At 56.0% G+C, this 21,239-nt stretch overlaps 1 protein-coding gene across 1 annotated transcript in view; it reads left to right on the top strand.

Moving 5' to 3' along the window:
* The window catches only part of ADCY1 (adenylate cyclase 1), a 106,733-nt gene that overhangs the window by 61,976 nt on the left and 23,518 nt on the right, over window positions 1-21,239 (top strand). Inside the window, exons 9-14 of the mRNA XM_053218751.1 lie at window positions 7,641-7,835; window positions 8,007-8,104; window positions 9,124-9,208; window positions 14,755-14,844; window positions 15,262-15,518; window positions 15,776-15,906. Coding sequence (XP_053074726.1) covers window positions 7,641-7,835; window positions 8,007-8,104; window positions 9,124-9,208; window positions 14,755-14,844; window positions 15,262-15,518; window positions 15,776-15,906 — 856 coding nt within the window. The remainder of the gene's footprint in view (window positions 1-7,640; window positions 7,836-8,006; window positions 8,105-9,123; window positions 9,209-14,754; window positions 14,845-15,261; window positions 15,519-15,775; window positions 15,907-21,239) is intronic.

The raw sequence follows: 21,239 nt of genomic DNA, 5'->3' as shown, positions 1-21,239 counted from the left end.
CTCCTCCCTCTGGGAGCAGCAAGCCACGCCTGGTTTCCGCCTGTCCCCAGGCCCCCGAATCCCGGCCCAGCCCCCGACACCCGGAATCTCCGGAGTGCAGGATGCCTCACGGATGCTGCCTTCAGACTGTGGTCCTTCATTTGTGTTTGCCGGGGACAGAAGGTCCTGGCCCTCTAGCCTCCCACCTTGGGGGACACCTGCTGCCTCACTCTGTGCAGGCATGTGCTCCGGCCGCCGTCCCTGTCACCTCGCCCTTCACCCCAGGGTCCGAGGCCGAGTTCCGCAACCACTGTGCAGTTTCAAGGCTCCCCGTCTGCACACAGCTCCCCAGCCCGAGAGGGTCTCCCTGTGCCCCCGGTGAGCTGCCGGCCGGTGCATCAGATTTGACCACCTGTGTGTCCTGGACCCTGAGCTTCGGCCCCACATCTGGCCCCTCCCTCCAGCCAGCACTTCCGGCCTCTGGCCCAGGTGGCTCCCCTGCTGGGGGCATGGAGGGACAGGCAGGTAGCCGGCTGGGGCCCGCGGCTCCCCTTCATCCCTCTGCCTCACAGTTAGTGACAGCAGGCCCCAACGGGGGAACAGTAGTGTCTGCCCCACGGGAGGCCCTCGGGGGGTTGATGCGGGGCCGTGACGAGGCACGTGGTTCCTAAGGACGGGGTGGAGAGGTGCAGAGGCAGGGCTGGCCCGCCAGCAGGGGCCCCTAGTGAGGACTGTGAGCGACCACCCAGTGACCTGCAAGGCCGGCCCTTCCGCTGGCGGCCGCTGTCTCCACCGGCCCCCCTGGCCCCACTGGCCCCACTGGCCCCAGAGCCTGCCTCCCCGTTGGGATGAAGTCCCTCACTGGCCCCGTCTTCTGCTCATCCGTGTCCAGGCCTGACTTCTGTGCTGGTGCCACGATGCAGATGGCAGATGTTGAATTTCAGTATCTCCCGAGGTGACCCGTCGTGGTTTTGTCCCCGACTCATACGGTGAGAGGTTGCACGGGACCCTCCTGTGTCTCCAGGATGCCGAGAAGCTGCCCCTCACTGTGCCACGCAGTCTGGGTGCCCGAGCTGTGCACTCGGCCCGTGCCTGCCCTCTGCTCTCTGCCTGGGACAGCGATGGCCCCCGTCTCTGCCACCACAGCCACGCATGTGCCTCTTTTGTGGCTTTCAGTGGTTGTAGGCAGGGTTGCCTGTCAGACCAGGGCACCATCGCCATGAGCTGCTCACCCCTGAGCACCCCGGCTCAGGCAGGTGCCCATGGACCATGGTCAGGTCTCAGGCCGGGCCTGCCATCTGGGGTCAGCCGCAGGGCATCAGGAAAGCCAGTTGAGCATGGCCTTCATTTCTCAAGCCTCGGCAAGGACAGTTTGGAGAGCGGGCATGGGGTTTGTCACCCGGGACTCTCATCGGACCGAGCACCCCTGACTGCCCGGCCCCAGAGTTCTGTGGCCTCAGCGCCCCCGTCCCTGGCGTGTCCAGCCAGGCCCACAGGCATCAGCGTGGCAATCAGCAAACATATTCCCTGGGGTCCTGGGCAAGCAAGGCGCGTTGCGTGGACCCTACAATGTCCCTAGTGAGAGAGGAGGCAGCAGCTTTATAGCAACACGCTTCACAGTTATAAAGAAAAGGGTAAATTCCTGGTAAGCACGAAGAGAGGAAAAGGATGGACGGAGAAGTGCGAGTCTGAGCACTTCTGCGGGACGTCCTTTAGTCAGGACCCCAAGTCCATGGTGGGGCCTCTTCCCAGCCAGGGTCACTGGCCTGCAGGGCTCTGACGTGGCTCCCGGCCTGTGTAGCTCTGACGTGGCCCCTGGCCCATGTGGCTCTGATGTGGCTTCCGGCCTGTGTGGCTCTGATGTGGCCCCTGGCCCACGTGGCTCTGACGTGGCTTCTGGCCTGTGTGGCTCTCATGTGGCCCCCGGCCTGCATGGCTCTGATGGTGGCCTCTGGTGTCCAGGCAGCCCAGCTGCTGCTTTGTGGAGGCCGTGGGCACCCAGGCCCCAGAGGGAGAATCCCTCCAGTTCCCAAGATGACCGGTCACTTCTAGAAGGTTGTCTCTGAAGTGGTGTCTTAAGTTCGGGGCCTGTGGGGAGAGCATGCGGGGAGGGAGAGTGGGGTATGGGCTGGGAGGGGCTGACGCTGGGCAGGGCCAGTTCTCGGCCCACAATGTCCGGGGTGTCAGCCTGAGAGGAAACCGAGACCCAGCTTGTGCTTCACGGGTGGGAGACGTTTCCGTCGTCTGCGCTGCTCGCCTGAGGGGAGCTGGGCGTCCACGCTGGGTGTCCAGGCGGGGCGTCCATGCGGGGCATCCACGCTGGGTGTCCATGCCGGGCCCCAGGGGTGCACTCCTACCTGGCCCCGGCCAGGTGACCGTCCTTCCTGCCCCGCCTCACCACCCACGCCCCCAGCAGCCGCATCCCAGAGGAGCGGGGGTCCAGCGGGAACGGAGGGGCAGAGGGACCCCAGCCCCCGGGAACGCTACCTCACACATGTGGGCTTCCACGTGGACTGGGGCTCCTGACCCGCCCGCTGGTGGCAGTGGGGGACCTGCCGAGGATGGTGAGAGCCAGCTTGAGTACTCCATCGGGGGGGACACACTTCCAGCTTTTCACGGGTGTGAACATTCCGGATCCTCACGACCATCTGCTGTCGTCATTTCACAGACCGGGAAGCTGGAGCACAGAGAGGTTAAGCGGCCCACCTGGGGATGCACGGCCCTTGGTTTTCAGGTCTCTGCACTCGAGCCACTGTCCTTCCCTTTGGCAGGTTAAGGGAGAGGCTCAGACAGCCAAACTCCACGTTGAAACGAGAAACAAGTTTTGTCTTAGCCTCGATGTTGATCTGTTTTCCAAGGAAATACGTGCTTGTTGTGGGTAGCAGAGAAAAGCATGCAAAGAGGGGAGTGGCACCGGCTCAGGTCCTGCCCCATTCAAGGAGCTGTGGGTCAGGGGTCAGGGCCTGGGGGTCAGGGCGCAGTGGGCGCTCTGCACGCAGGTGTCCTGCAGGACCTCACGAGCCCGCCCAGGGTCCCGAGTGAGGACGACCCTGGCCCCCAGAACTCAGTCCTGCCCCCTTTGCCTCTGCAGACGTGGGCAGGTGGGCTCAGCTAATCCTCCCGAAACAGCCGAGGTCAGGGGGCCGTGCTCCGCCTGCCATTCCCTGCGCGCCGGACCCTCATAGGAGCTGAGGGCTCTCAGGTGGTGGGGGTGGTGGTGCACAGATGCGTCAGGTCCGGGGGACAGCGCGTTCACGGGGGCCAGTTCAGGATCGTGGGCCCTCTGGCCCTGCTCGCCGGTGGGTTTTCCTGGGCTTGTTCCCGGGCCCAGGGAGGCAGGGGCCGTGGAACCGGAAAGAACACACTCGCAGCCTGGCATTGGCGCAAACATCAGCGGCTTGCGGGCAACGGGTTTCTGTCCTTACTTACTTTCCGTTTCCACAGCTCTCCGGAAGTCAAGGTGATGCACTGCACGGACCCCCCACGTGTCAGCTGTGGCATCAAGCTGCCCACGCACACACACAGGCTCTGGGGCCCTCAGCGGCCTCCCTCGCGGTCGTGTCTCACCCAGCTCCCGTGTGGGGAATGGACTTGGGTGGGTGGTGTGTGTGGCTCTGCCCCGTCCCGTCCTGGTGGCCGCGCTCAGGATACGGAACGTTTCCATCACCGCCACGGTCCCCCTTCTGCTGCGGTCATGCCGCCACCCCCAGCCCCGGCTCCGCTGAGTCCTCTCCATTCCAGTGACCATCACTTGGGAATGTCGTACACGTGGAATCCCTTGGTCTGCGCCCTGTGAACTTGGCTGTTTCTTCACTCAGCACAAAGCCCTGGGGTGTCTCCAGGCTGACCCTGTGTCAGCAGCTCCCCCCTTTCCGTGGCCGGCTGGCATTCCACGGTGTGGATGGACCGCCGTTGGCTTGACCACTCTTGTTGAAGGACATTCTGGTTGTTTCTGGCTTTGACCACGACAAATAAAACTGTAGTGAGCTCTCATGTTGAGAGTCCTGTGTGGACACGAATGCTCCTTTTCTGGGAGGGATGCCCAGCCATGCGTCAGGGTACACAGGATGGGTCTTGTTTTGTTTTCTTTTTTTGAGAAACTGCCCACCCATTTTCCGGATTGACTGCCCCACCTCACATTCCCACCAGCCTCGTACGGGATCCCGCTTCTCTGTGTCGTCGCCTGCACTCGATGCTGCCGCTATTGTTTTTTAATTTTGGCTGACCTAGTAAGTGTGTAGTGACATGTCACGATTTTATTTTGCATTTCCCTGGTGGCTAATGATGACGACCATCTTTCTAGGGGCTTATTTTCTTTAAAAAAATTTTTTTAGATGTTTTATTTATTTGAGAGAGAGAGGGAGAGAGAAAGCATGGGAGGGACAGAGAGAGAGAGGGAGACACAGAATCCAAAGCAGGCTCCCGGCTCCGAGCTGTCAGCACAAAGCCTGACGTGGGGCTCGAACCCACGAACCAGGAGATCACGACCTGAGCCAAAGTCGGATGCTTAACTGACTGAGCCACCCAGGTGCTCTTCCAGGGGCTTATTTTTTATCCGTGTTTTCTCTTCTGTTTTGGTGAAATGTCTGCTTTCTGATTGGATTGATTTTTTGGTGCTGTTGTCTTGTTTTTTCACCTGTGTACAGCATCTTTCACAGGACAGACATTGTAAACTTTGAAGATGTCAGGTTACCGATATTTTTTCTTTTATGAGCTGTGTTTTTGGTGTCCTAAGAGCCGTCTATGTAGCCCAAACCCTGAAGATTTTAACATTTCTTTTAAGAGTTTATACTTACCAGTAAACCTTGGTTTGTGAGCATAATTTGTTCCAGAAACATGCTTGTAATCCAAAGCACTTGTACATCAAAGTAAATTTCCCTGGAAGAAATAACGGAAACTCAGATGATTCATTCCACAACCCAAAAATATTCATACAAAAATGATTACAATACCGTAACATGATACAAAATAATAAAGAAAATGTAGAATATAAAGAAAAATAAGTTAACCTGCACTTACTTCTGAAAACCTGGTGGCTGGTGTGAGGGAGACGAGAGAGGAGGGTTACTGTGTAGGACGACTTTCACAATCACTAATGGAATCACTGCTGTCTATTGGTCCCATGGGATCTTCTTCTGCATGGGGGCCCTTGTATACGCTCACATGGATGTTGACTACAGTGCAGTATTAATAAACTCTCATCATAGACTGTATTTACTGTAACTGGTAATAAGGCAGTGGAGGAAAGGGTCTCTGTCCGCAGGCAGCCTGAGCTAGAATGAAGCAAAGCGTTCCTAGGCTCACTCTTGTATGGAAAAGCAAAGGACTGTCCACAGGTGCTTTGAAGTGACAGAAAAGGCACCAGTGCCAGTTGTGGGCACCTTCCAACGTGCTGAAAAATCACTGATTTCTGCCAAACACCACAGCCTGAGACCGAGCATCCGAGCCTGGGAGATGATCGCCCACAATCCCGCAGAGAGAGAGAAGGACCATTGGCTCAGTTGTGATCACATGTCATTCAGTGTCATGTTCGACTCATGTTGCAAGACATCACTTGCTTATCAAGTTAAAATTCTTAGAAATGTTTGCTTGTCTTACAGAACCCTCGCAGAACAAGTTACAATCCAAGGTTTTACTGTGTATGTTTTATAGTTAATCCTGTGATCCATTTTGAGTTAGTTTTTTTTTTTTTTTTTTTTATAAGGTATGAGGTTTAGGTCAAGATTTACTTTTTTGCTTATGGACGTCCATTTGGTCCAGCACCATTTGTTGAAAAGACAGTTTTTCTTCCATTGAATTGCTTTTGGATTTTAGTCAAAAACCCTTGACCATACTTATAGGAAGCTGCTTCTGGGCTGTCTGGTCTGTTCCACAGACCTTTGTGTCTGGCCCTCCACCAACACCATACCATCCCAAGTAATGTAGTTACACAATCAGTCTTAATGTTGGGCCGAGTGGTGTCTTTCACTATATTATTTTTAAGACAAATGAGCTATTCTAGCCTCTTTGCTTTCCGTTTAATATTTAGAAAAAGCTTGTCTATCCATAAAAAAGTTCCTGTTAGGATTTTGATAAAATTATGTTAAGCCTGTGTACATCAATCTGAGGAGAATTGGTATCTTCACTGTGTTGTGTCTTCTAATCCCCAAGCATGCGTTTCTCCATTTATTGAGATCTTTAATCTCCTTCATCATCAGCATTATATAGTTTTCAGCATACATATTGTGTTTGTGTTTTGTTAGATTTGTACCTACTTCATTTTTCTCTGTGATTATGAATGGTCCTGAATTTTAATTTTGTCTTCACGTGCTGATTACTGGTATTAAAGAAATACTTTCTTTATGTTCATCTTGTATCTAGTGATCTTGTGGAATTCATTTGTTTTCCTCCCCTTGGAACTTTCTATGTAGACCATCATGTCACTTATCATAAGGATAGTTTCGTTTCTCTCTTTCTAATAAGTTTGTCTTTATTTTCTTTTCTTGCCCTATTGCACTGGATGGGGTTTCTAGTACTGTGGTGAAACTCCGTCTTTCACCAGCGAGTATGACGCTGGCTGTCAATATTCTGTAGATCTTCCTCATCAGTTTGGAGAAGTTCCCCTCCCTCCCTAGTGTTCTGATCATGTTTATCAAGAATGGGTATCGAACTTTGTCAAAATGCCTTTTGTGCGTCAATTCATACAACCATGGATTTTTTTATATGGTGGTTAATCGGGTGTTAATGTGATATGTTGCATTCGTGTACAAATATGTAAATAGCCTTGTGTCTCTGGATGTGGTCACGGTGTGTACTTCTATTCATATTGTGCTGAATTCTATTAGCTACTATTTTGTTAAGAATTTTTGCATCAGTATTGAGAGAGATGGCCTGTGGTGTTCCTTTTTTGTACTGTCTTGGTCTGGTTGTGTTATCAGGACAATACTGACCTTGTGAAGTGAGTTGGAAGGTGTTGCCTCGTCTGTTTTCTGGAAGAGATTGTATAGAGTTAGTGTTAGTTCTCATTTAAATAGTTAGGAGAATTCTCCAGTGAAACCATCTGGGCCTGGAGATTAATTTTTCAGGAATTTTGAGGCTATGAATTGAATTTCTTTAGTAATTACAGGGCCAGTCTAACAGTGTTTCATGTCAGGTGAGTTGTGGTAGTATATGTGTGTTTGGAGTAGTTCACTGATCTAAGTTGTCAACTTAATTGTGTACCACTGTTCAAAGTATTTCCTTCTTGCCCTTTTGGCATCTTCAAGGCCTGTAGTTGAATCGCATTTTTTTTCCTGAATCTGTTAGTGTCTTTCCCTCTTTTCCTTTGTCATGCCTGCTACAGACTTTTCAGTTTTACTGATATTTTTAAAGAACCAATTTCTGTTCTATTACCCTGTGCTGGGTACTGCCTCTCATCCCCCCCTCACCCCATCCACACGGCTGCCACATACACATCGTGTGACCCCATTTGCGGACACGGAGCCCCAGCGCCCACGCTGAGCTAAGTCCCCTGGCATCTCGGGCGCCAGCCGGCAGTGGAACCGTGACTGCATCTCAGGCCCCCAGCCCCGGGCCCCCAGACTCTGCAGCGGGCGAGCACATGGGCCCGAGGGGGCGAGAGAGCTTTCTCTTCAACACAAGGAGGATTTGTTGACGTTTCTTTCTCTCCCCGACGGCCGCAGCGGAGGGCGCTGAGAACCGCGTCGGAGAAACTGCGAAACCGCTCGTCGTTCTCCGCAAACGCCGTCTACACCACCCCGGGCACGCGCGTCAACAGGTACATTGGCCGCCTCCTGGAAGCGCGCCAGACAGAGCTGGAGATGGCGGACCTGGACTTCTTCACCCTCAAGTACAAGCAGGCTGAGCGGGAGCGCAAGGTAGGTGACCGGGACCTCAGGAGCGCGGGGGATCCCGGAGGCCCCTTGGCCGTGGCCGTCCGCATTCGCTCTTCCGGACGCGGCCGCGGTTCCCAGGGGGGCACCCTCGGGAGGACCCCGCGTGTCTCCTGGAAGCCGCAGCCACCGATGGCGGGTCTCTGTGTCTCCTAGTATCACCAGCTCCAGGACGAGTATTTTACCAGCGCCGTCGTTCTGGCCCTCGTCCTGGCCGCCTTGTTCGGCCTCGTCTACCTGCTCATCATCCCACAGTGAGTGTTGGGGGCCCAGTGGCCAGAGGACAGGGGCACGGGGGCTCCCTCCTTGTCTGCTGGTTACTCCCCCGCGGTCCCGGCCACAGCCAGCTGTCCATTTGCCCAGTGGCCGGCTGTGTGAGGCCCCGATGCACATGTGCGGGACGCTTGCTCTGTTTCTAATGTTTAACTGAGCCAGTCCTGGGACGCCGTGTATTTTCAGCATCTCCATGCACACATGTGCACCCTCAACTTCAGGACAGGTTTTGAGGGAGGAAATGCCCCTGGGTTTCCAGGCGTGGGTCATTTCAGACACGTTAGAATGAGATAGCGGGCTCTAGGGAGGAAGAAAGAGGTAGCAGCAGAGCGGCATCTGGGCTGCTGAGTCACAGTGAGTCTGGTAGAGCTGTTTCTTGGTGGGGACGATACATCTGTCTCCCAGACGGAGCACTTTCTTTTTTTTCTTCTGTTTAAAAAAATTGTTTTTATACATTTATTTATTTTTGATAGAAAGAGACAGAGCACAAGTGGGAGAGGGGCAAGACACAGAATCTGAAGCAGGCTCCATGCTCTGAGCTGTCAGCACAGAGCCCGACACGGGGCTTGAACCCACAAACCACGAGATCATGACCTGAGCTGAAGTCGGACGCTTAACCGACTGAGCCACCCAGATGCCCCTCAGACGGAGCACTTTCTTAATGAGCCCTCCCAAGGGCAGTAGTCCCCTTAGAGTTTCCAGAAAGCACATGGGAGCCGCCCCATCTCCAGACACCGTGAGCGAGGTGACCTCCCGATGGCCCTGCCTGGGGATCAAGCCTTTTCTAGAAGAGCCGCTCCCAGGTGAACTCCAGTCAGAGGGCAGTGCCTGGCGGCCAGCCCTTCGTGAGAGAGGACCTCTCGGCGGGTCCAGGGCCGACGGAAGCTGGGGTGGAGGCTGGAAGGGAGCTGGTGGGGTGGGGGCTAGGGGAGACTCCCAGGCAGCCAGTGGGCACACGGCACCTGCTCCAGCCACGGTGACCCTGCATCCTCTGCCCTAGGAACCTGGTCCTCCTGCTGCTGCTGGCCTTCTGTATCTGCTTCCTGGTGGCCTGCGTCCTGTACCTGCACATCACCCGGGTCCAGGTGTGTGTGTGTGTGTGTCGTGTCCTGTGTGTGGCCTCCGCCTGACCCCCTCTGGAGTAGCGGGAGCTCACGAAGCCCCGTCGTGGGCTGGGCGTTGCCGGGAGTTCTGGGAGCACCTTGGGGACACGAGGCAGGCGGTCTGTAGTGATGGAGTGAGGGACACCCGTGAGCGCCTTCTCCTGAGTGGAGAGTCCGGAGCAGGAGGCTGGTGGTCTGTTGTGCGCTCACGTGGTAGTTGGGGTTCTCTGTTGGCTTTGCTGTTGTGACTTTTGGGGCGGGCCTGGGTTGGCGCCCCGAGCGGCCATGCTCCCAGGGGGGTGCTGGGTCCCAGCCCCACGGTGGCCTCCAGGCCTCATCTCCACGCCCCCCATTTCCCTGTCACCCCGCAGCTACGGCGGCAGACCCAGTGTTAGCTTTGCATGATTGTGGGAAACAGCAACTTTGTGAAAAACTAAATTCGGTTTTATTCACTTAGCTGCGTTGCTATGCATAGGTAACTTCCTTGTTTTTAACTGGGAAAATTATACTTACCTAAACCATGTTTCTGGCTTTTTCATCTTCATAGACGGAGTGACACTTGCACTCCAAGGAGGACAGCTTAGTCACGTGATTGGCTTCTATGGCCTGCTGTGCCCTCCGGGGAGCTGGGAGCCGGTGCGGGTGGACACTTGCTCCTGGCAGAGGCAGCCTCAGGTCTCCAGCCGGACGCGTGTGGATTCAGAGTCTGCCAGGCTGTGGGCGGCCCTGTGCTAGTTCTGAGCATTCCCGCCGGGGCATGGCCCAGAGATGGGTAGGGGGGCATAGAGACAGGATCAGAAGGCCAGTTTTCAGAAGAGCAATTTAGCCCTTTGCGTTTGAGCAAACGTCTCTGGGATCAGGTGTTTGTGTGGAGTGCAGGCCTTTGTGCGGGGGCCTTAAGGGACGATACTTTACAAGAGACAAAATCGCCAGCTACGTACAGGTCTCGGGTGACAAAGGGAATTTGCTGCCTCACATACTCAAACGCCCGAGAGAGGAGAGAGGGCCCAGGCTGGTTTTCTCCGGGGACTCCGTTCTGCCACCAAGACCCAGGCTCTGGGCCCTCCTGCCCGTGGGGCCGGCCTTCCTCGGGGCGTGTCGTGGACAGCCGGCTCTGTGCTCACCCAGCAACACAGGGTTGGGAGGAGGCCTGGCGTCCCCTCAAAACCCGGCAGCCTCCCTCCCAGCTCCCTGGCCTCTGGCAGGCAGAGCCCCTGGGAAGCTGCATGTGCACACGGGGGCGTCCGGGTGCCCCTGCTGGGCGGAAGGGATTCAGCCTTCTCCCTGGCCGGGTCTCTGCCCCTGGTGGAGCCTGGCACCTGCAGCCAGAGAGCAGAGAAGATGGAAGTAAAGCAGCTGGTGGGCAGGCACACCTTCCCCATCTTACTGCTTGGGGACCCCTGCCCCACCCGGTCCCCGCCCCCACTGCCCGGTCCCCACTGCTCCCTGCTTCCAGGGTCTCATGTCTGTCCTCTCAGCCCATTGACAGGTGACCACAGCCTCCGAGGGGCGGGGGCAGGGGCGGCCAGCTGGCTCTGCACTCCAGGCACCATGAGGCCACGAAAGGGAAGGTGCCCGTGGGCTTTGTCGGGGGTTCCTTCAGTCCGACTGTCAGCAGGTCCGGCTTGGACGGTTGTGGGACTGTCACCACAGTTCCCAGTAGCCTGTCCCCAGTCTTGCCTGTGGCCGTCCCCACACCAGCCCGGGCATGTGGCGTCCTCCCAGCCCTCCTGCTTCCCTTCTGCTACCTGTTGGCCATACAGACCTGGTGTGGGTGACCCGGGCCCCAGTAGTCTTTGCCGAGTAATGGGTCCGCCTCTGGTAAAGCCAGTCACGGCTGCCACCCGCCACCACAGGATGCCATGTGGTCGAGGGACGCTGCCTTCTCACTGGCCTGGGGCTCGAGGGAGAAAGCGTGGGGACCACTGGTGCCCATCACAAACGTACCAGATACGTATTAGTCTGAACATCTTTTTCTCTCTTTATATAACCAACGGTAAGAGAACTTTGCTATTTTGACAAATGTTTTTAAGGGTCTTGGGACAATCAACAGGATTACTCCCTGCGTGGTTTCGCACGGTGTTGTCCACAGCCCCGTGGCACACGGCTCTGAGAGAGCCACCACACCGTCGGCACCACAGCCGATGCTTTTCACTGTCTGTAAAGCCTCTGCTTTGGGATCGCAGGGTCACGGTCAGGCCGGCGGGATACCCCAGCACATAGCCATTGCCATGCTCGTTTCTGGGGAGAGATGGGAGGGTGAGACGTCATGCATGTCTGTGGGCGGAGTTTCCATGGAAGCATGTGGGCGGGGAAGGCAAATCCACACGCAGAGCAACTCCCCTGGGACAACGGAGGGAGGACAGTGAATCCTGCTGCCGCGGGAGGGGCCCCAGGTGAGGTCGGCAGTGTCACTTGGTCAGTGAGGGGGCTGCCAGCCTCGACACTCATCCCCAGAACCCTCCCCCGTGTCTCCCGTCAGAAGGGCGCCGTGCTGGGGCTCCCCGTTGATCTCTGTGGTGGCCGTAGTCAGGTTGGCCCTCGTGAGCGGAAGTCCGTGTTCCTGGGCATCACCTCCATCCCTGCCACGGTGGCCACTGTGTCCGCGAGCCCATAGGGCGATAGCTGGGGTGACTGGGGAGGGAGGCTGACCGGTGTCCACAGAATGGGTGGTCTCACCTGCTTGGTTAGCACACTCCTTGTCTGCCACATCCTGCGCCTACTGGTATTCACATGGGACACCGATGTTGCCCGCCCACCGATACGGGTCTTCCCGCATGTGTCTGCCCCACTGGTGACTTCCTGTCACAGTGTTCCAGCCATACCTCTTCCCGGACCATCCAGCCAGACATTGGCCGGGGCCCCCGAATCGCCGAATGATCGCACATGTGGCCGTCACTCCCTCCAAGCCAGGTGCCCAGCCGGGTGCCGCCTGACATCCGCGAGCAGCAGTATCTGCTGTTCCTCTGTCGGCCGACGTACACTATCCGTGAGGCCAAGGGGTAGCTGGAGCGTGGACCGCGGCCTCTGGGCCACTTCTCTGTGTGATTTACGTGCATCCCACGGCCTGCTGGGCCCCGTCGTGGCCGTGCCTCTCCCATGGATGACGGAGCGTTGCTGTGCACGCCCGGCTTCAGGGCCTGGAGGGTCAGCCAGCACCCGGCTCAGGTCCTGCGGCCCCTTGCTGGCCCGTGGCCAAGTGGCGAGTCCCCGCAAGGCCCAGGAGCAGGACGCGGGTGTCTCCAGAGAACGGCTGGACTTTGCTGCGAACCCCGTGCAGAACCCGAGCTGTGGTTCACAGGTCCGGGCGGCCAGCAGCGCCAGGGGTCCGACCCACAGTGAGCTCACGAGCAGAGGGGGCCCGTGAGTCAGCGTTAGCCGTGCTCTTGCCTCTGGTGGGTCTCGAAGTCCGCAGGGTGAGCAGTGGGGGGGGGGGGGGGGAGGGGGGGAGGTGCCTGTCAGGTGGGGCGAGGAGGACGCAGCGGGGTCCTGTGAGTGTGAGCTGGTGGGGACCTGCGTCCCCATTCTCAGGCAGCTGGGGCAGCGACCCCGAAGTAGGGCCCAGGAGAAAGGTGACAAAGAGTGACTAGGTCACACAAAGCCGCAGTGTCGGCCCACATCATGGCCCCGGTGTGGTTTCCTGGCCCGGCGAGGCAGCGTGCTAAGTCCTGTGGCCCTTTGGCGTGGGTTTTGTGGAAAGATGCGATCTCTGCAGTGGCAACGTTGGGGCGGGGTCAGTGCTTGGAGCAGCTGAGCGCCCACTCTGCTGGGGAAGCGTACCATGGCCGCCCACGGTGTGGACTGTGTCACGGGAGGTCACGTGGTGCCCAGGAGGGCAGGTGACTGAGACCCAGCTGTGGCGGCTTGCTGGTGCTCTCATTTCCACGGAATGGCATGTGGCATGGCGCATAGCTGGTGAGAAACAAAGCTAGAAGTGCCGAATGAGTGGATCCGTGACTCCGTGAATTCCATCCATAAATAAACCACTGCGTGAGTGGTCACAGCTCGCCGAGTGTGGTATCGGGTCAATAGAGCTCAAAGGCAGGGACCGGACCCAGAGCGTCCACGTGGGTGGCTTGTGTGTCCTAGAGAGGAAATGGCCGTGGGAGCCCGCCCCTGTTTGGCCATTTGCCACACAAGTGGGTGTGGCGTGCTCAACTGGGTAGCTGCATGTGACTCTATGTCCCTGAGCCCTGCACAGCTGCCCTTGCTGTGCACTGCACAACCGGGATGCGGCCTCCGTGCACCCCGGACAGGGCTTGCTCAGCCTCAGCCAGTGGCTTTCCCCTCACCGCCTCCCAGAGGGACTTCTGTGCCATTTCTGCCTCTCCCGGGGCTCCAGGGCCAGGTCTCACTCACTGCTGTGCCCCCGGGGCTCCTGACATCCACCGCTGGGAGGAGCCCTCCCGTGCTTGCTGAGTGAATGTGCGAGCTGCGGGTGCCTTGTCCGGCTAGGGGCGACAATCCCGTGGCCGCATCCTCAGTCTTGTGGGGTGACGGGATCAGACCAGGAGGGGGTGGTGGGCTCCAGGGCTGTACGTCTGCTCTCTGAGGTTGGGGGCCCAGCATGTCTGCACGATGCAGCTGGGGCTCAGGGATCCTGACCGGGACCCAGATCTGTAGCTGCCATGGCGCAAGCCCCACAGCCATCTGGTGCCCTGGCCCACAAAACAGGCAAAGCGGCACTGTCAGCCTGCCCCCAGACCGAGACAACCAGGGTCCTGACCTCCCCGGGAGGACCAGGCACCCCAGCTGCTTGGGGGTCTCGTCAGCAGCTTGTGCAGGGTCCCTGCAGGCTTGATTTTAGTTTTTGTTTCGAATTTCGTGAGCCTGAGTATAAAAAGAGGTTCATACTTTTACCCCCAAGGTCATCTGTTGGATATTGCAAAACGTATTAAAATAGACGTAAAATTAACTTCCTAATAACTTAACAAAACTGACATGAAGCCCGTGTGAAGGAAATGATAAAACTTACATGAAGCAGAGAAAAGACGCGAGTGCGTGTGAATTCTTGCTATTTCTGAGATGGAGTTAAACGTAATAAAAGTGTGACTAACGGATTCAGTTTATTTCGGTGCCCAAGTCACAGCGTGGGATAAGGCTGGCAGGGGTGCTCTTAAAAAAATTGTTTCTAATATTTATTTTTGAGATGGAGAGAGAGTGCGATCGGGGGAGGGGCAGAGACCGAGGGAGACACCGAATCTGAAACAGACTCCAGGCTCTGAGCTGTAGGCACAGAACCCAATGAGGGACTTGAACCCACAAACTGTGAGATCATGACCTGAGCCCAAGTGGGAAGCTTAACCTGCCAGCTCCCCAGGCCCCCCAGGGGGTGCTCTTTTTAATGCGAAGATACTGGGTTTTGTTTCTTTTAGTTGGGGCAGCTTTTCACCTGGGAGGTGAAGCCTGGAGCACAGCCTAGGAATCTGCATGGCGGGGGAAGTCCGGCAGCCCCCGGGGCCCTGCGCTCTGCACTGAGACTGTTTCTGTGTTTCGGCTTTTTCACAGTAACCTGTGTTACTGTTCAGTGTTTTCCAGGGTGCCTGACGATTCAGATCCGCACCGTCTTGTGTATCTTCGTCGTGGTCTTAATCTACTCCGTGGCCCAAGGATGTGTGGTGAGCATCTCAACAGGCAGCAGGGCCCGCTGGTCTCCTGGAGGCGTGAGGTGTGGACGGGGGCCGAGGGGGCTGCTGTCCTCTTCACGGTGTGCAGGGGATGGAGGGGCAGGGCAGGAGTAACAGGGGAGGGGGAGGCAGGGACAGGAGCACCGAGATGGGGCTGGCCGCCTGGGGAGGAGGAGGGCGGGGGTCTCCTGCCCCCTGGCCCTGTGCACCTTGCACTGAGGAGCCTTGAAGGCCGAGCAGGAGGGGGTGCTGCAGAGCCTGCTGGTGGCTCCTGGGGGCGTGGGTCAGAGTATCGGGGTGGGGGGAGCCTGGGCAGGAGCGCCTCGATGGGGCTGGCGGGCTGGGGAGGAGGGAGGGCTGGTCCGGAGCAAGTGCCTCCCGCCATCCTTGTCCCTCCGTCCCCTCCAGGTGGGCTGCCTGCCCTGGTCCTGGAGCTCCACCCCCAATGGGTCCCTGGTGGTCCTGACGCCCAGCGGCCGCAACGCCGTGCTGCCTGCCGCGCCCTGTGAGTCGGCGCCCCACGCCCTGCTCTGCGGCCTTGTGGGTACCCTCCCGCTGGCTGTCTTCCTGCGGGTGTCCTCCCTGCCCAAAATGATCCTGCTCTTTGTGCTCACGACGTCCTACATCCTGGTCCTGGAGCTCAGCGGCTACACCAGGGCCCCCGGGTAGGTGCGCGGCTCCCTCCGGAGCACAGCCGGGCGGGCATTGCCCGTTCTGGTTTGCTGACCAGGAAGCAGATCGCCTTGGTGGCTTCTCCACGTGTCCGTCTGGGCCCCAATTCCAGCAAGGCCTTGGCTTTCCCGGAGGGAGCAGCTCTAGCCAGGGTCAGTGCTCTGCACGGCTGAGAGTCGTGTCTGGGGACACGTGCGGACAGCTCTCAGATTCTGCGCACCGATGGAGTTTCCTTCCTGGTCTTCCACAGGGGCGGCGTGGCATCGGGGCGCAGTTTCGAGCCGATCATGGCCATCCTGCTGTTTTCCTGCACCCTGGCCCTGCACGCCCGTCAGGTGGACGTCAAGCTGCGGCTGGACTACCTCTGGGCAGCACAGGCAGGCCGAACTCTCCCTGCTTCCGGGAGGGTGGGGTGTGGCACAGGGAGGGCACTCAGGGGTTCCTGCCGGGCGCCAGCTTGGTGTGCGGGTGGGGGAGGCAGCGCCGGCAAGCTGGGCACAGTCTGATGAGCCCTGTCTAATGACCGAGAGTTCGGTGGTGTTTCGGGCAGTGAGTTCCCCATCCCCAAAGGCATTCCAGCAAGTGGGGCTGTGGTGCAGAGTGGCTCAGCCTTCGCTGCGCTGCATGTGACAACAAGTCTCTTCAGGTCATGGGAGACTCCAGAAAACGCTGACTCTTGCACGGTCCCCCCACGATTTAGTGGGTCTACAGGAGGGGGGCAGGAGTCTACACTGTTAACACGTCTCCTGGGAAAGAGGCTTGAAGGGGGCCGAGGAGAGCGGTCCATGGGCCCTGAGTCCCAGGCAGGTGGTATGCCCTGTGCACCTGCCGTGTGACCCACTCACAGGTGCACTTTTGGGTCCAGCCCAGGATGTATGGCTGGTGTGCCCTGACCCCCTTGTCACCTGCTGTGTCCCCAGCCTTTGGAAGGGGAGGCCATCTGGCTTTCTGGGCCAGCCCGTCCAGGTTCACACTCCGTCTGTGCAGCCTGCAAACTTCTGGGCCCCGGGCCAGTTGCTTCCCCATCGACGGATGGGCAGGGGGTGTGCACGGAACGGAGACCACTGCATGTTAGCTGCCACGTGTCATCTCACTCGATGTTTGGGGAAGCAGCTCTTTATTGGCCGGGGCCCTGGCTTGCATTTGGTCTTTGTGGCAGCCCTGCCCAGGAGGTGGGATGGGCACAGCTGTGAGGGCCACCTGTGTGCAGGCCCAGGCTGGACGTGGCTGAGCCGGGATGGCCAGGGCTCTGCGGTGTCCAAGGTGGTGGGAGCCTCCATATACCAAGAGCCCAGCCTGGGGCCGGGGCACAGGGATGGCCGGTGTCCGACCCTAGAGAGGTGACACCCAGGGGATTGGGGTGACGAAGGCTGTCTGGGTCCCTCAGGCCAATGGTTCAAACATGAGTTTCTCTGGGGACCAGTGCAGACACACCCGGAAGTGATGTTCACTGGCTGTCAGGGCACTCTGGGGCCCCATCCAGGTGACACCTAGAATTTTCCCTGCCAGTGCGGAATACAGCAATTGTAGCTTCCTACCCGCTCGAGCTTGGCGGCCAGCCTGGTGCACAGTAGGTGCTCGGTGCGGCCGAGCGCCCTTCAGACACCACATTGTGATCTGTCGGGACACTCCACCTGCAGGCAAAGGACAGAGGCAAGGGGCTGGCCTGCTGGCTTTTCTCTGGTTTAATTCACCTGGGAAGACGGATTCCGGCTGCACAGATTCCCGCCAGGACATCCGGGCCGGTTGTCTGTTCAAGTTCAGGGAGGACGATTCTGTGGCTTTGGGTAAACAGAAGAGGAAAGACGCGTGAGTGTGCGCGTATCCGTGTGTTCTGTGCACATATCTGCGTGCGTGTATATATGTACGTGCATAGGTGTGCCGGGCAGAGAACGTGGCTTATTTATTCTTTTTTTACGTGACAACCTTCCTGAGACAGAATCCACACTCAACAGTTTGTGTAAAGCATGCAGCTCGGTGGCCTTCAGTGTATTCAGAGCTGTGTAGCCATCACCTCAACGTTAGAACATTTCATGTCCCCCAAAAGAACCCCGTGCCCATCAGTGGTCACCACCCCCAACCCTGAGTGGCCACTACTCTCCTTCCTGTCCCCATGGATTTGCCCATCTGGGTCATTCTCCATCTGGTGTGCTGGGTTTGCTCCTGCTCCGGGGACGCCCCCGATTCTGAGGGTCCCACCGCCCAGCACTGCCCTCTCTCCACACCTGGACTCTGGGCAGGTGGAGGCCACGGAGATCCTGAGCCCCTCGTTTCCTTCCCCATGGGGATGGGACGCCGGGGTTGGGCTGCGTGGACAGGGTAGGCCCCGAGTCCTGCTGCAGATAGGGGAACACACCCAATGCTGGTTCTGCCCCTTGAGGGACTTGGGCTGTGCCACCGCCGTCCTGCACGAGGGCCCGACCACGGCCCCACTCGTGTGAAGTCAGGGGTTTGCAGACCTTGGATCGTCTGACAGATGGGTGGGTTTGGGGCAGCCCCAGCATGGCCCAGTTCCTGGGACACCACCCTGGAGAGCATCCATCCCAGGGCAGGCCGCCAGACAAGACTCACGCCCTTGGGCCAAGGGACACAGCCAGCCCTCAGTGAACATGCCGGGAGGGACCCAGGCCTCCCCGCTCCTGCTGGCGCTCCACACGGGCCAATTCCGCTGGAGCAGGTGGCTCAGGGGCCTGTTGGCAGTGTCCTGTGGGAGGTCCTGAGTCAGAGCAGATGCCGAGAGGACACCTGTGTACAGGGCTCCCAGAAGGAGATCTGACTGCTGCTGTTTGTCAGAGCCTCGCCAGCTAGCGGAGAACCGTGTCTTCAGTGGGCTGTGCCGAGGGCCACCGAGCTGGCTGTCCAGGGCGAACAGGCCGGCCGGTCCCTATATGTGTCCTCCCCGCCATCAGCTGGCCCCTGTGATCTCAGATCTTTTAGTTGTGAATAGCTGCTCAGAGCGTGAGAAAGACAGACTCCTGTGGAGCCGGAGAGCCGGCCCGGCCTGGAGGGGCACAGACCTGGGCTCCCAGCCCGTGCACTTGCTAGGCGCCTGCTCTGTGGCCAGGCGCTCACAGAGCAAGGTTGAGGCTGCATTTTCTCCCCTCTGGCTTCCCACGTGCTTTCCTTGGCTGTAGTGTCCCTTTAAGTGTTGGTCAGCCTCATGGTTGATCCTGCCCTGGGGTTCCCCACCGACAGTACCCCTGTGCCACTGCCGGCCCCCACTTCTGAGTGAGCCTTCCATTGAGTTCAGTGCAAGAGAGACCCTCCCTGTGTCATGAGGAAGGGTTGCCTTCAGGGAACACACTGACACACTTTTCCAAAGATGTGTGACAAGAAATGTCACCTAAGTTTCCCGTAAAGCCAGCAAAACAAGGAAGTTTCCAGACTTTGCCCGATTACCCCCTGGGTAGGTACGTCTGTCATGTACACATCACAGTCACATCACAAACTGTTGTGAAACGGCCGGGCCGGAGCCTGGGGGTTAATTATCTACTGACACCAGGCTGGTCACATAAACCCACCTAACCTGGGGCTGTCACAATGCTTTGTTTCCAGTGTGGTTCCTTCCTTTGTGCTCAGTAGATAATCATGATGCCGATGGTAGAGCAACATGCTCTGCCAGTGAATGCTTAATCCTGGAGCGGGATTCCCACTGGTACTGGCGCCATTTTGTCCACTCTCAGACGGAAGGTGGCCCAGGCATGGGCTTGGGTGTGACGTAGTTATGGTTACATGTATTGTTGGGATTCACTTTGCTAAAATTTGGTAAGAGTATCAGTGTTCATGAGTGACGTTGTTCTGTAGTTCTCTAGGCCAAGAGGGCTTTGATGTCAGAGTAAAGCAGTCCTCACAAGGTGGGGGGTTCCTTCCTTTTCAGGTTTCTGGAAGAGTTTGTAGAATTGGTGTTGTTTCTTCCTCCAATGTTTGAGGAAGTGAAGCCCTCTGGGCGTGGGTGTGTGAGTGTGTGTGTGTGTGTGTGTGTGTGTGTATTTAGAGTGGGAACATTTTAACTCAACTCAATTTCCCGAAAGATGGAGGGCCATCAGGCTTTCCATTTCTTTCTGAGGTAGCTTCGGACACATATGTCGTTCCCTGAACGCTGTCCAGTCTGCTGACACAAACTTGTTCATACTCTTCCCTTCTTGCTCCTTTAACGTTTTATTTTATTTTAGTTTTTGGGGCACAGAGAGAGACAGAGCATGAGCAGGGGAGGGACAGAGAAATGGGAGACACAGAATCCCAAGCAGGTTCCACACTCAGCACAGAGCCCGATGCGGGGTTCGAACCCACAAACCATGAGATCATGACTTGAGCTGAAGTCGGGCGCTCAACCGACTGAGCCACCCAGGCACCCCTCCCTTATTTCCCTTTAATATTTGTAGGATTTGTAGTGACGTCCCATTTCTCCTCCTGATGTACGATTGTGTAGACACTTTTTTTGATCAGTGTGACTAGAAGTTTATACCTTTTATTGATCTCAGGAAATAGCTTCTGGTTTTATTGATTTTTCTCTGTTTCCTATTTCACTTAAATTCCACTCTGATCTTTATTTTTTTCTGATGACTTTGGGTTTAGATTACTTGTATTTGCTAGTTTCTCAAGATGATTTGTATCTTCTCTGATTCAGGGATTTTGTTCTAAAATTTCCTCCAAGTGCTGCTTTAGTTCCATAAATATTGATATTATATGTGGCTTCATTTTCATTTGGTTCAAAGAACTCTTTTCTTTTCTTTTCTTTTCTTTTCTTTTCTTTTCTTTTCTTTTCTTTTCTTTCTTTGTTTTGTTGGGTTCTTCTTTGGACCAAATGTTATGAAGATTATATTTTTGTTGAATAATCTCAAAGACCTTTCTGTTATGGACTTCTGCTTAGTTATGCCGTAGTCAGAGAGTATGGCTCAAATGCCTTGAATCCTTTTAAATTTCTTGAGAATTGCTGTATCGTTCCTGCTGCATCCTGTCTCTGTTGGATGGTGTATTTTATAAATGTAAGTGAGGTCAAGTTGGCCAGGAGTGTTCTTAGGTCTCCTGTGCCCTTATGGACTTTCTTGCCATTCTACCAAGTTTTGAGAGAATGATATTGAAGTCTCCAGCTATACCTGTGGACAGAATTTTGTGCAGTTCTCTCAATTTTTGCTTCCTGTATTTTGGCGATCTCTTACTAGGTGCATCAGTGTTTAGGATTATGTCCTCTTGGTAAGCTGAAACCCCTGTACCCCTTATCACTATGGAAACAGCCTCTTTTCCCAGGTAATGTACTTGGCTCTGAAGTCTACTTTATGCAATATTATATAGGTAATCCAGCTCCCATTATGTATTTTTTTCTATTATCTTACTTTTAATCTATTTGTTTTTTACTTAAAGCGGATTTCTTACAAGCAACATACAGTTGGACCTTGTCGACTTATCCAATTTATAAATCTCTGCCTTTTTAATTGAGCTGTTCAGACCATTTACAATTATGTGATTACTGATGCAGTTAGATTTTAATCTTTTGCTGTCTCCTATTTGTCTGATCTGGTCATCTGTTCTTTGTTTTCTTTTTCCTCTTTTTCTGCCTATTTTAAGTTAGTTAAATATTTTTATTATTCTACTAAAATACAAAATAATCTTTATTATTCCATTAATAATTATTGATTCTCTTATTCATGATAGTAATTATTATAATTTATTTCTCTTTCTTCCTCCCTTCCTCTATTTTTTTAGCTGTAATTCTT

Source organism: Acinonyx jubatus, chromosome A2, assembly GCF_027475565.1.
Source record: "Acinonyx jubatus isolate Ajub_Pintada_27869175 chromosome A2, VMU_Ajub_asm_v1.0, whole genome shotgun sequence".
In the NCBI taxonomy this organism is placed as follows: domain Eukaryota; kingdom Metazoa; phylum Chordata; class Mammalia; order Carnivora; family Felidae; genus Acinonyx; species Acinonyx jubatus.
Note: the sequence above shows the minus strand (reverse complement) of the source record. Positions and strands in the feature narration are given on the sequence as shown.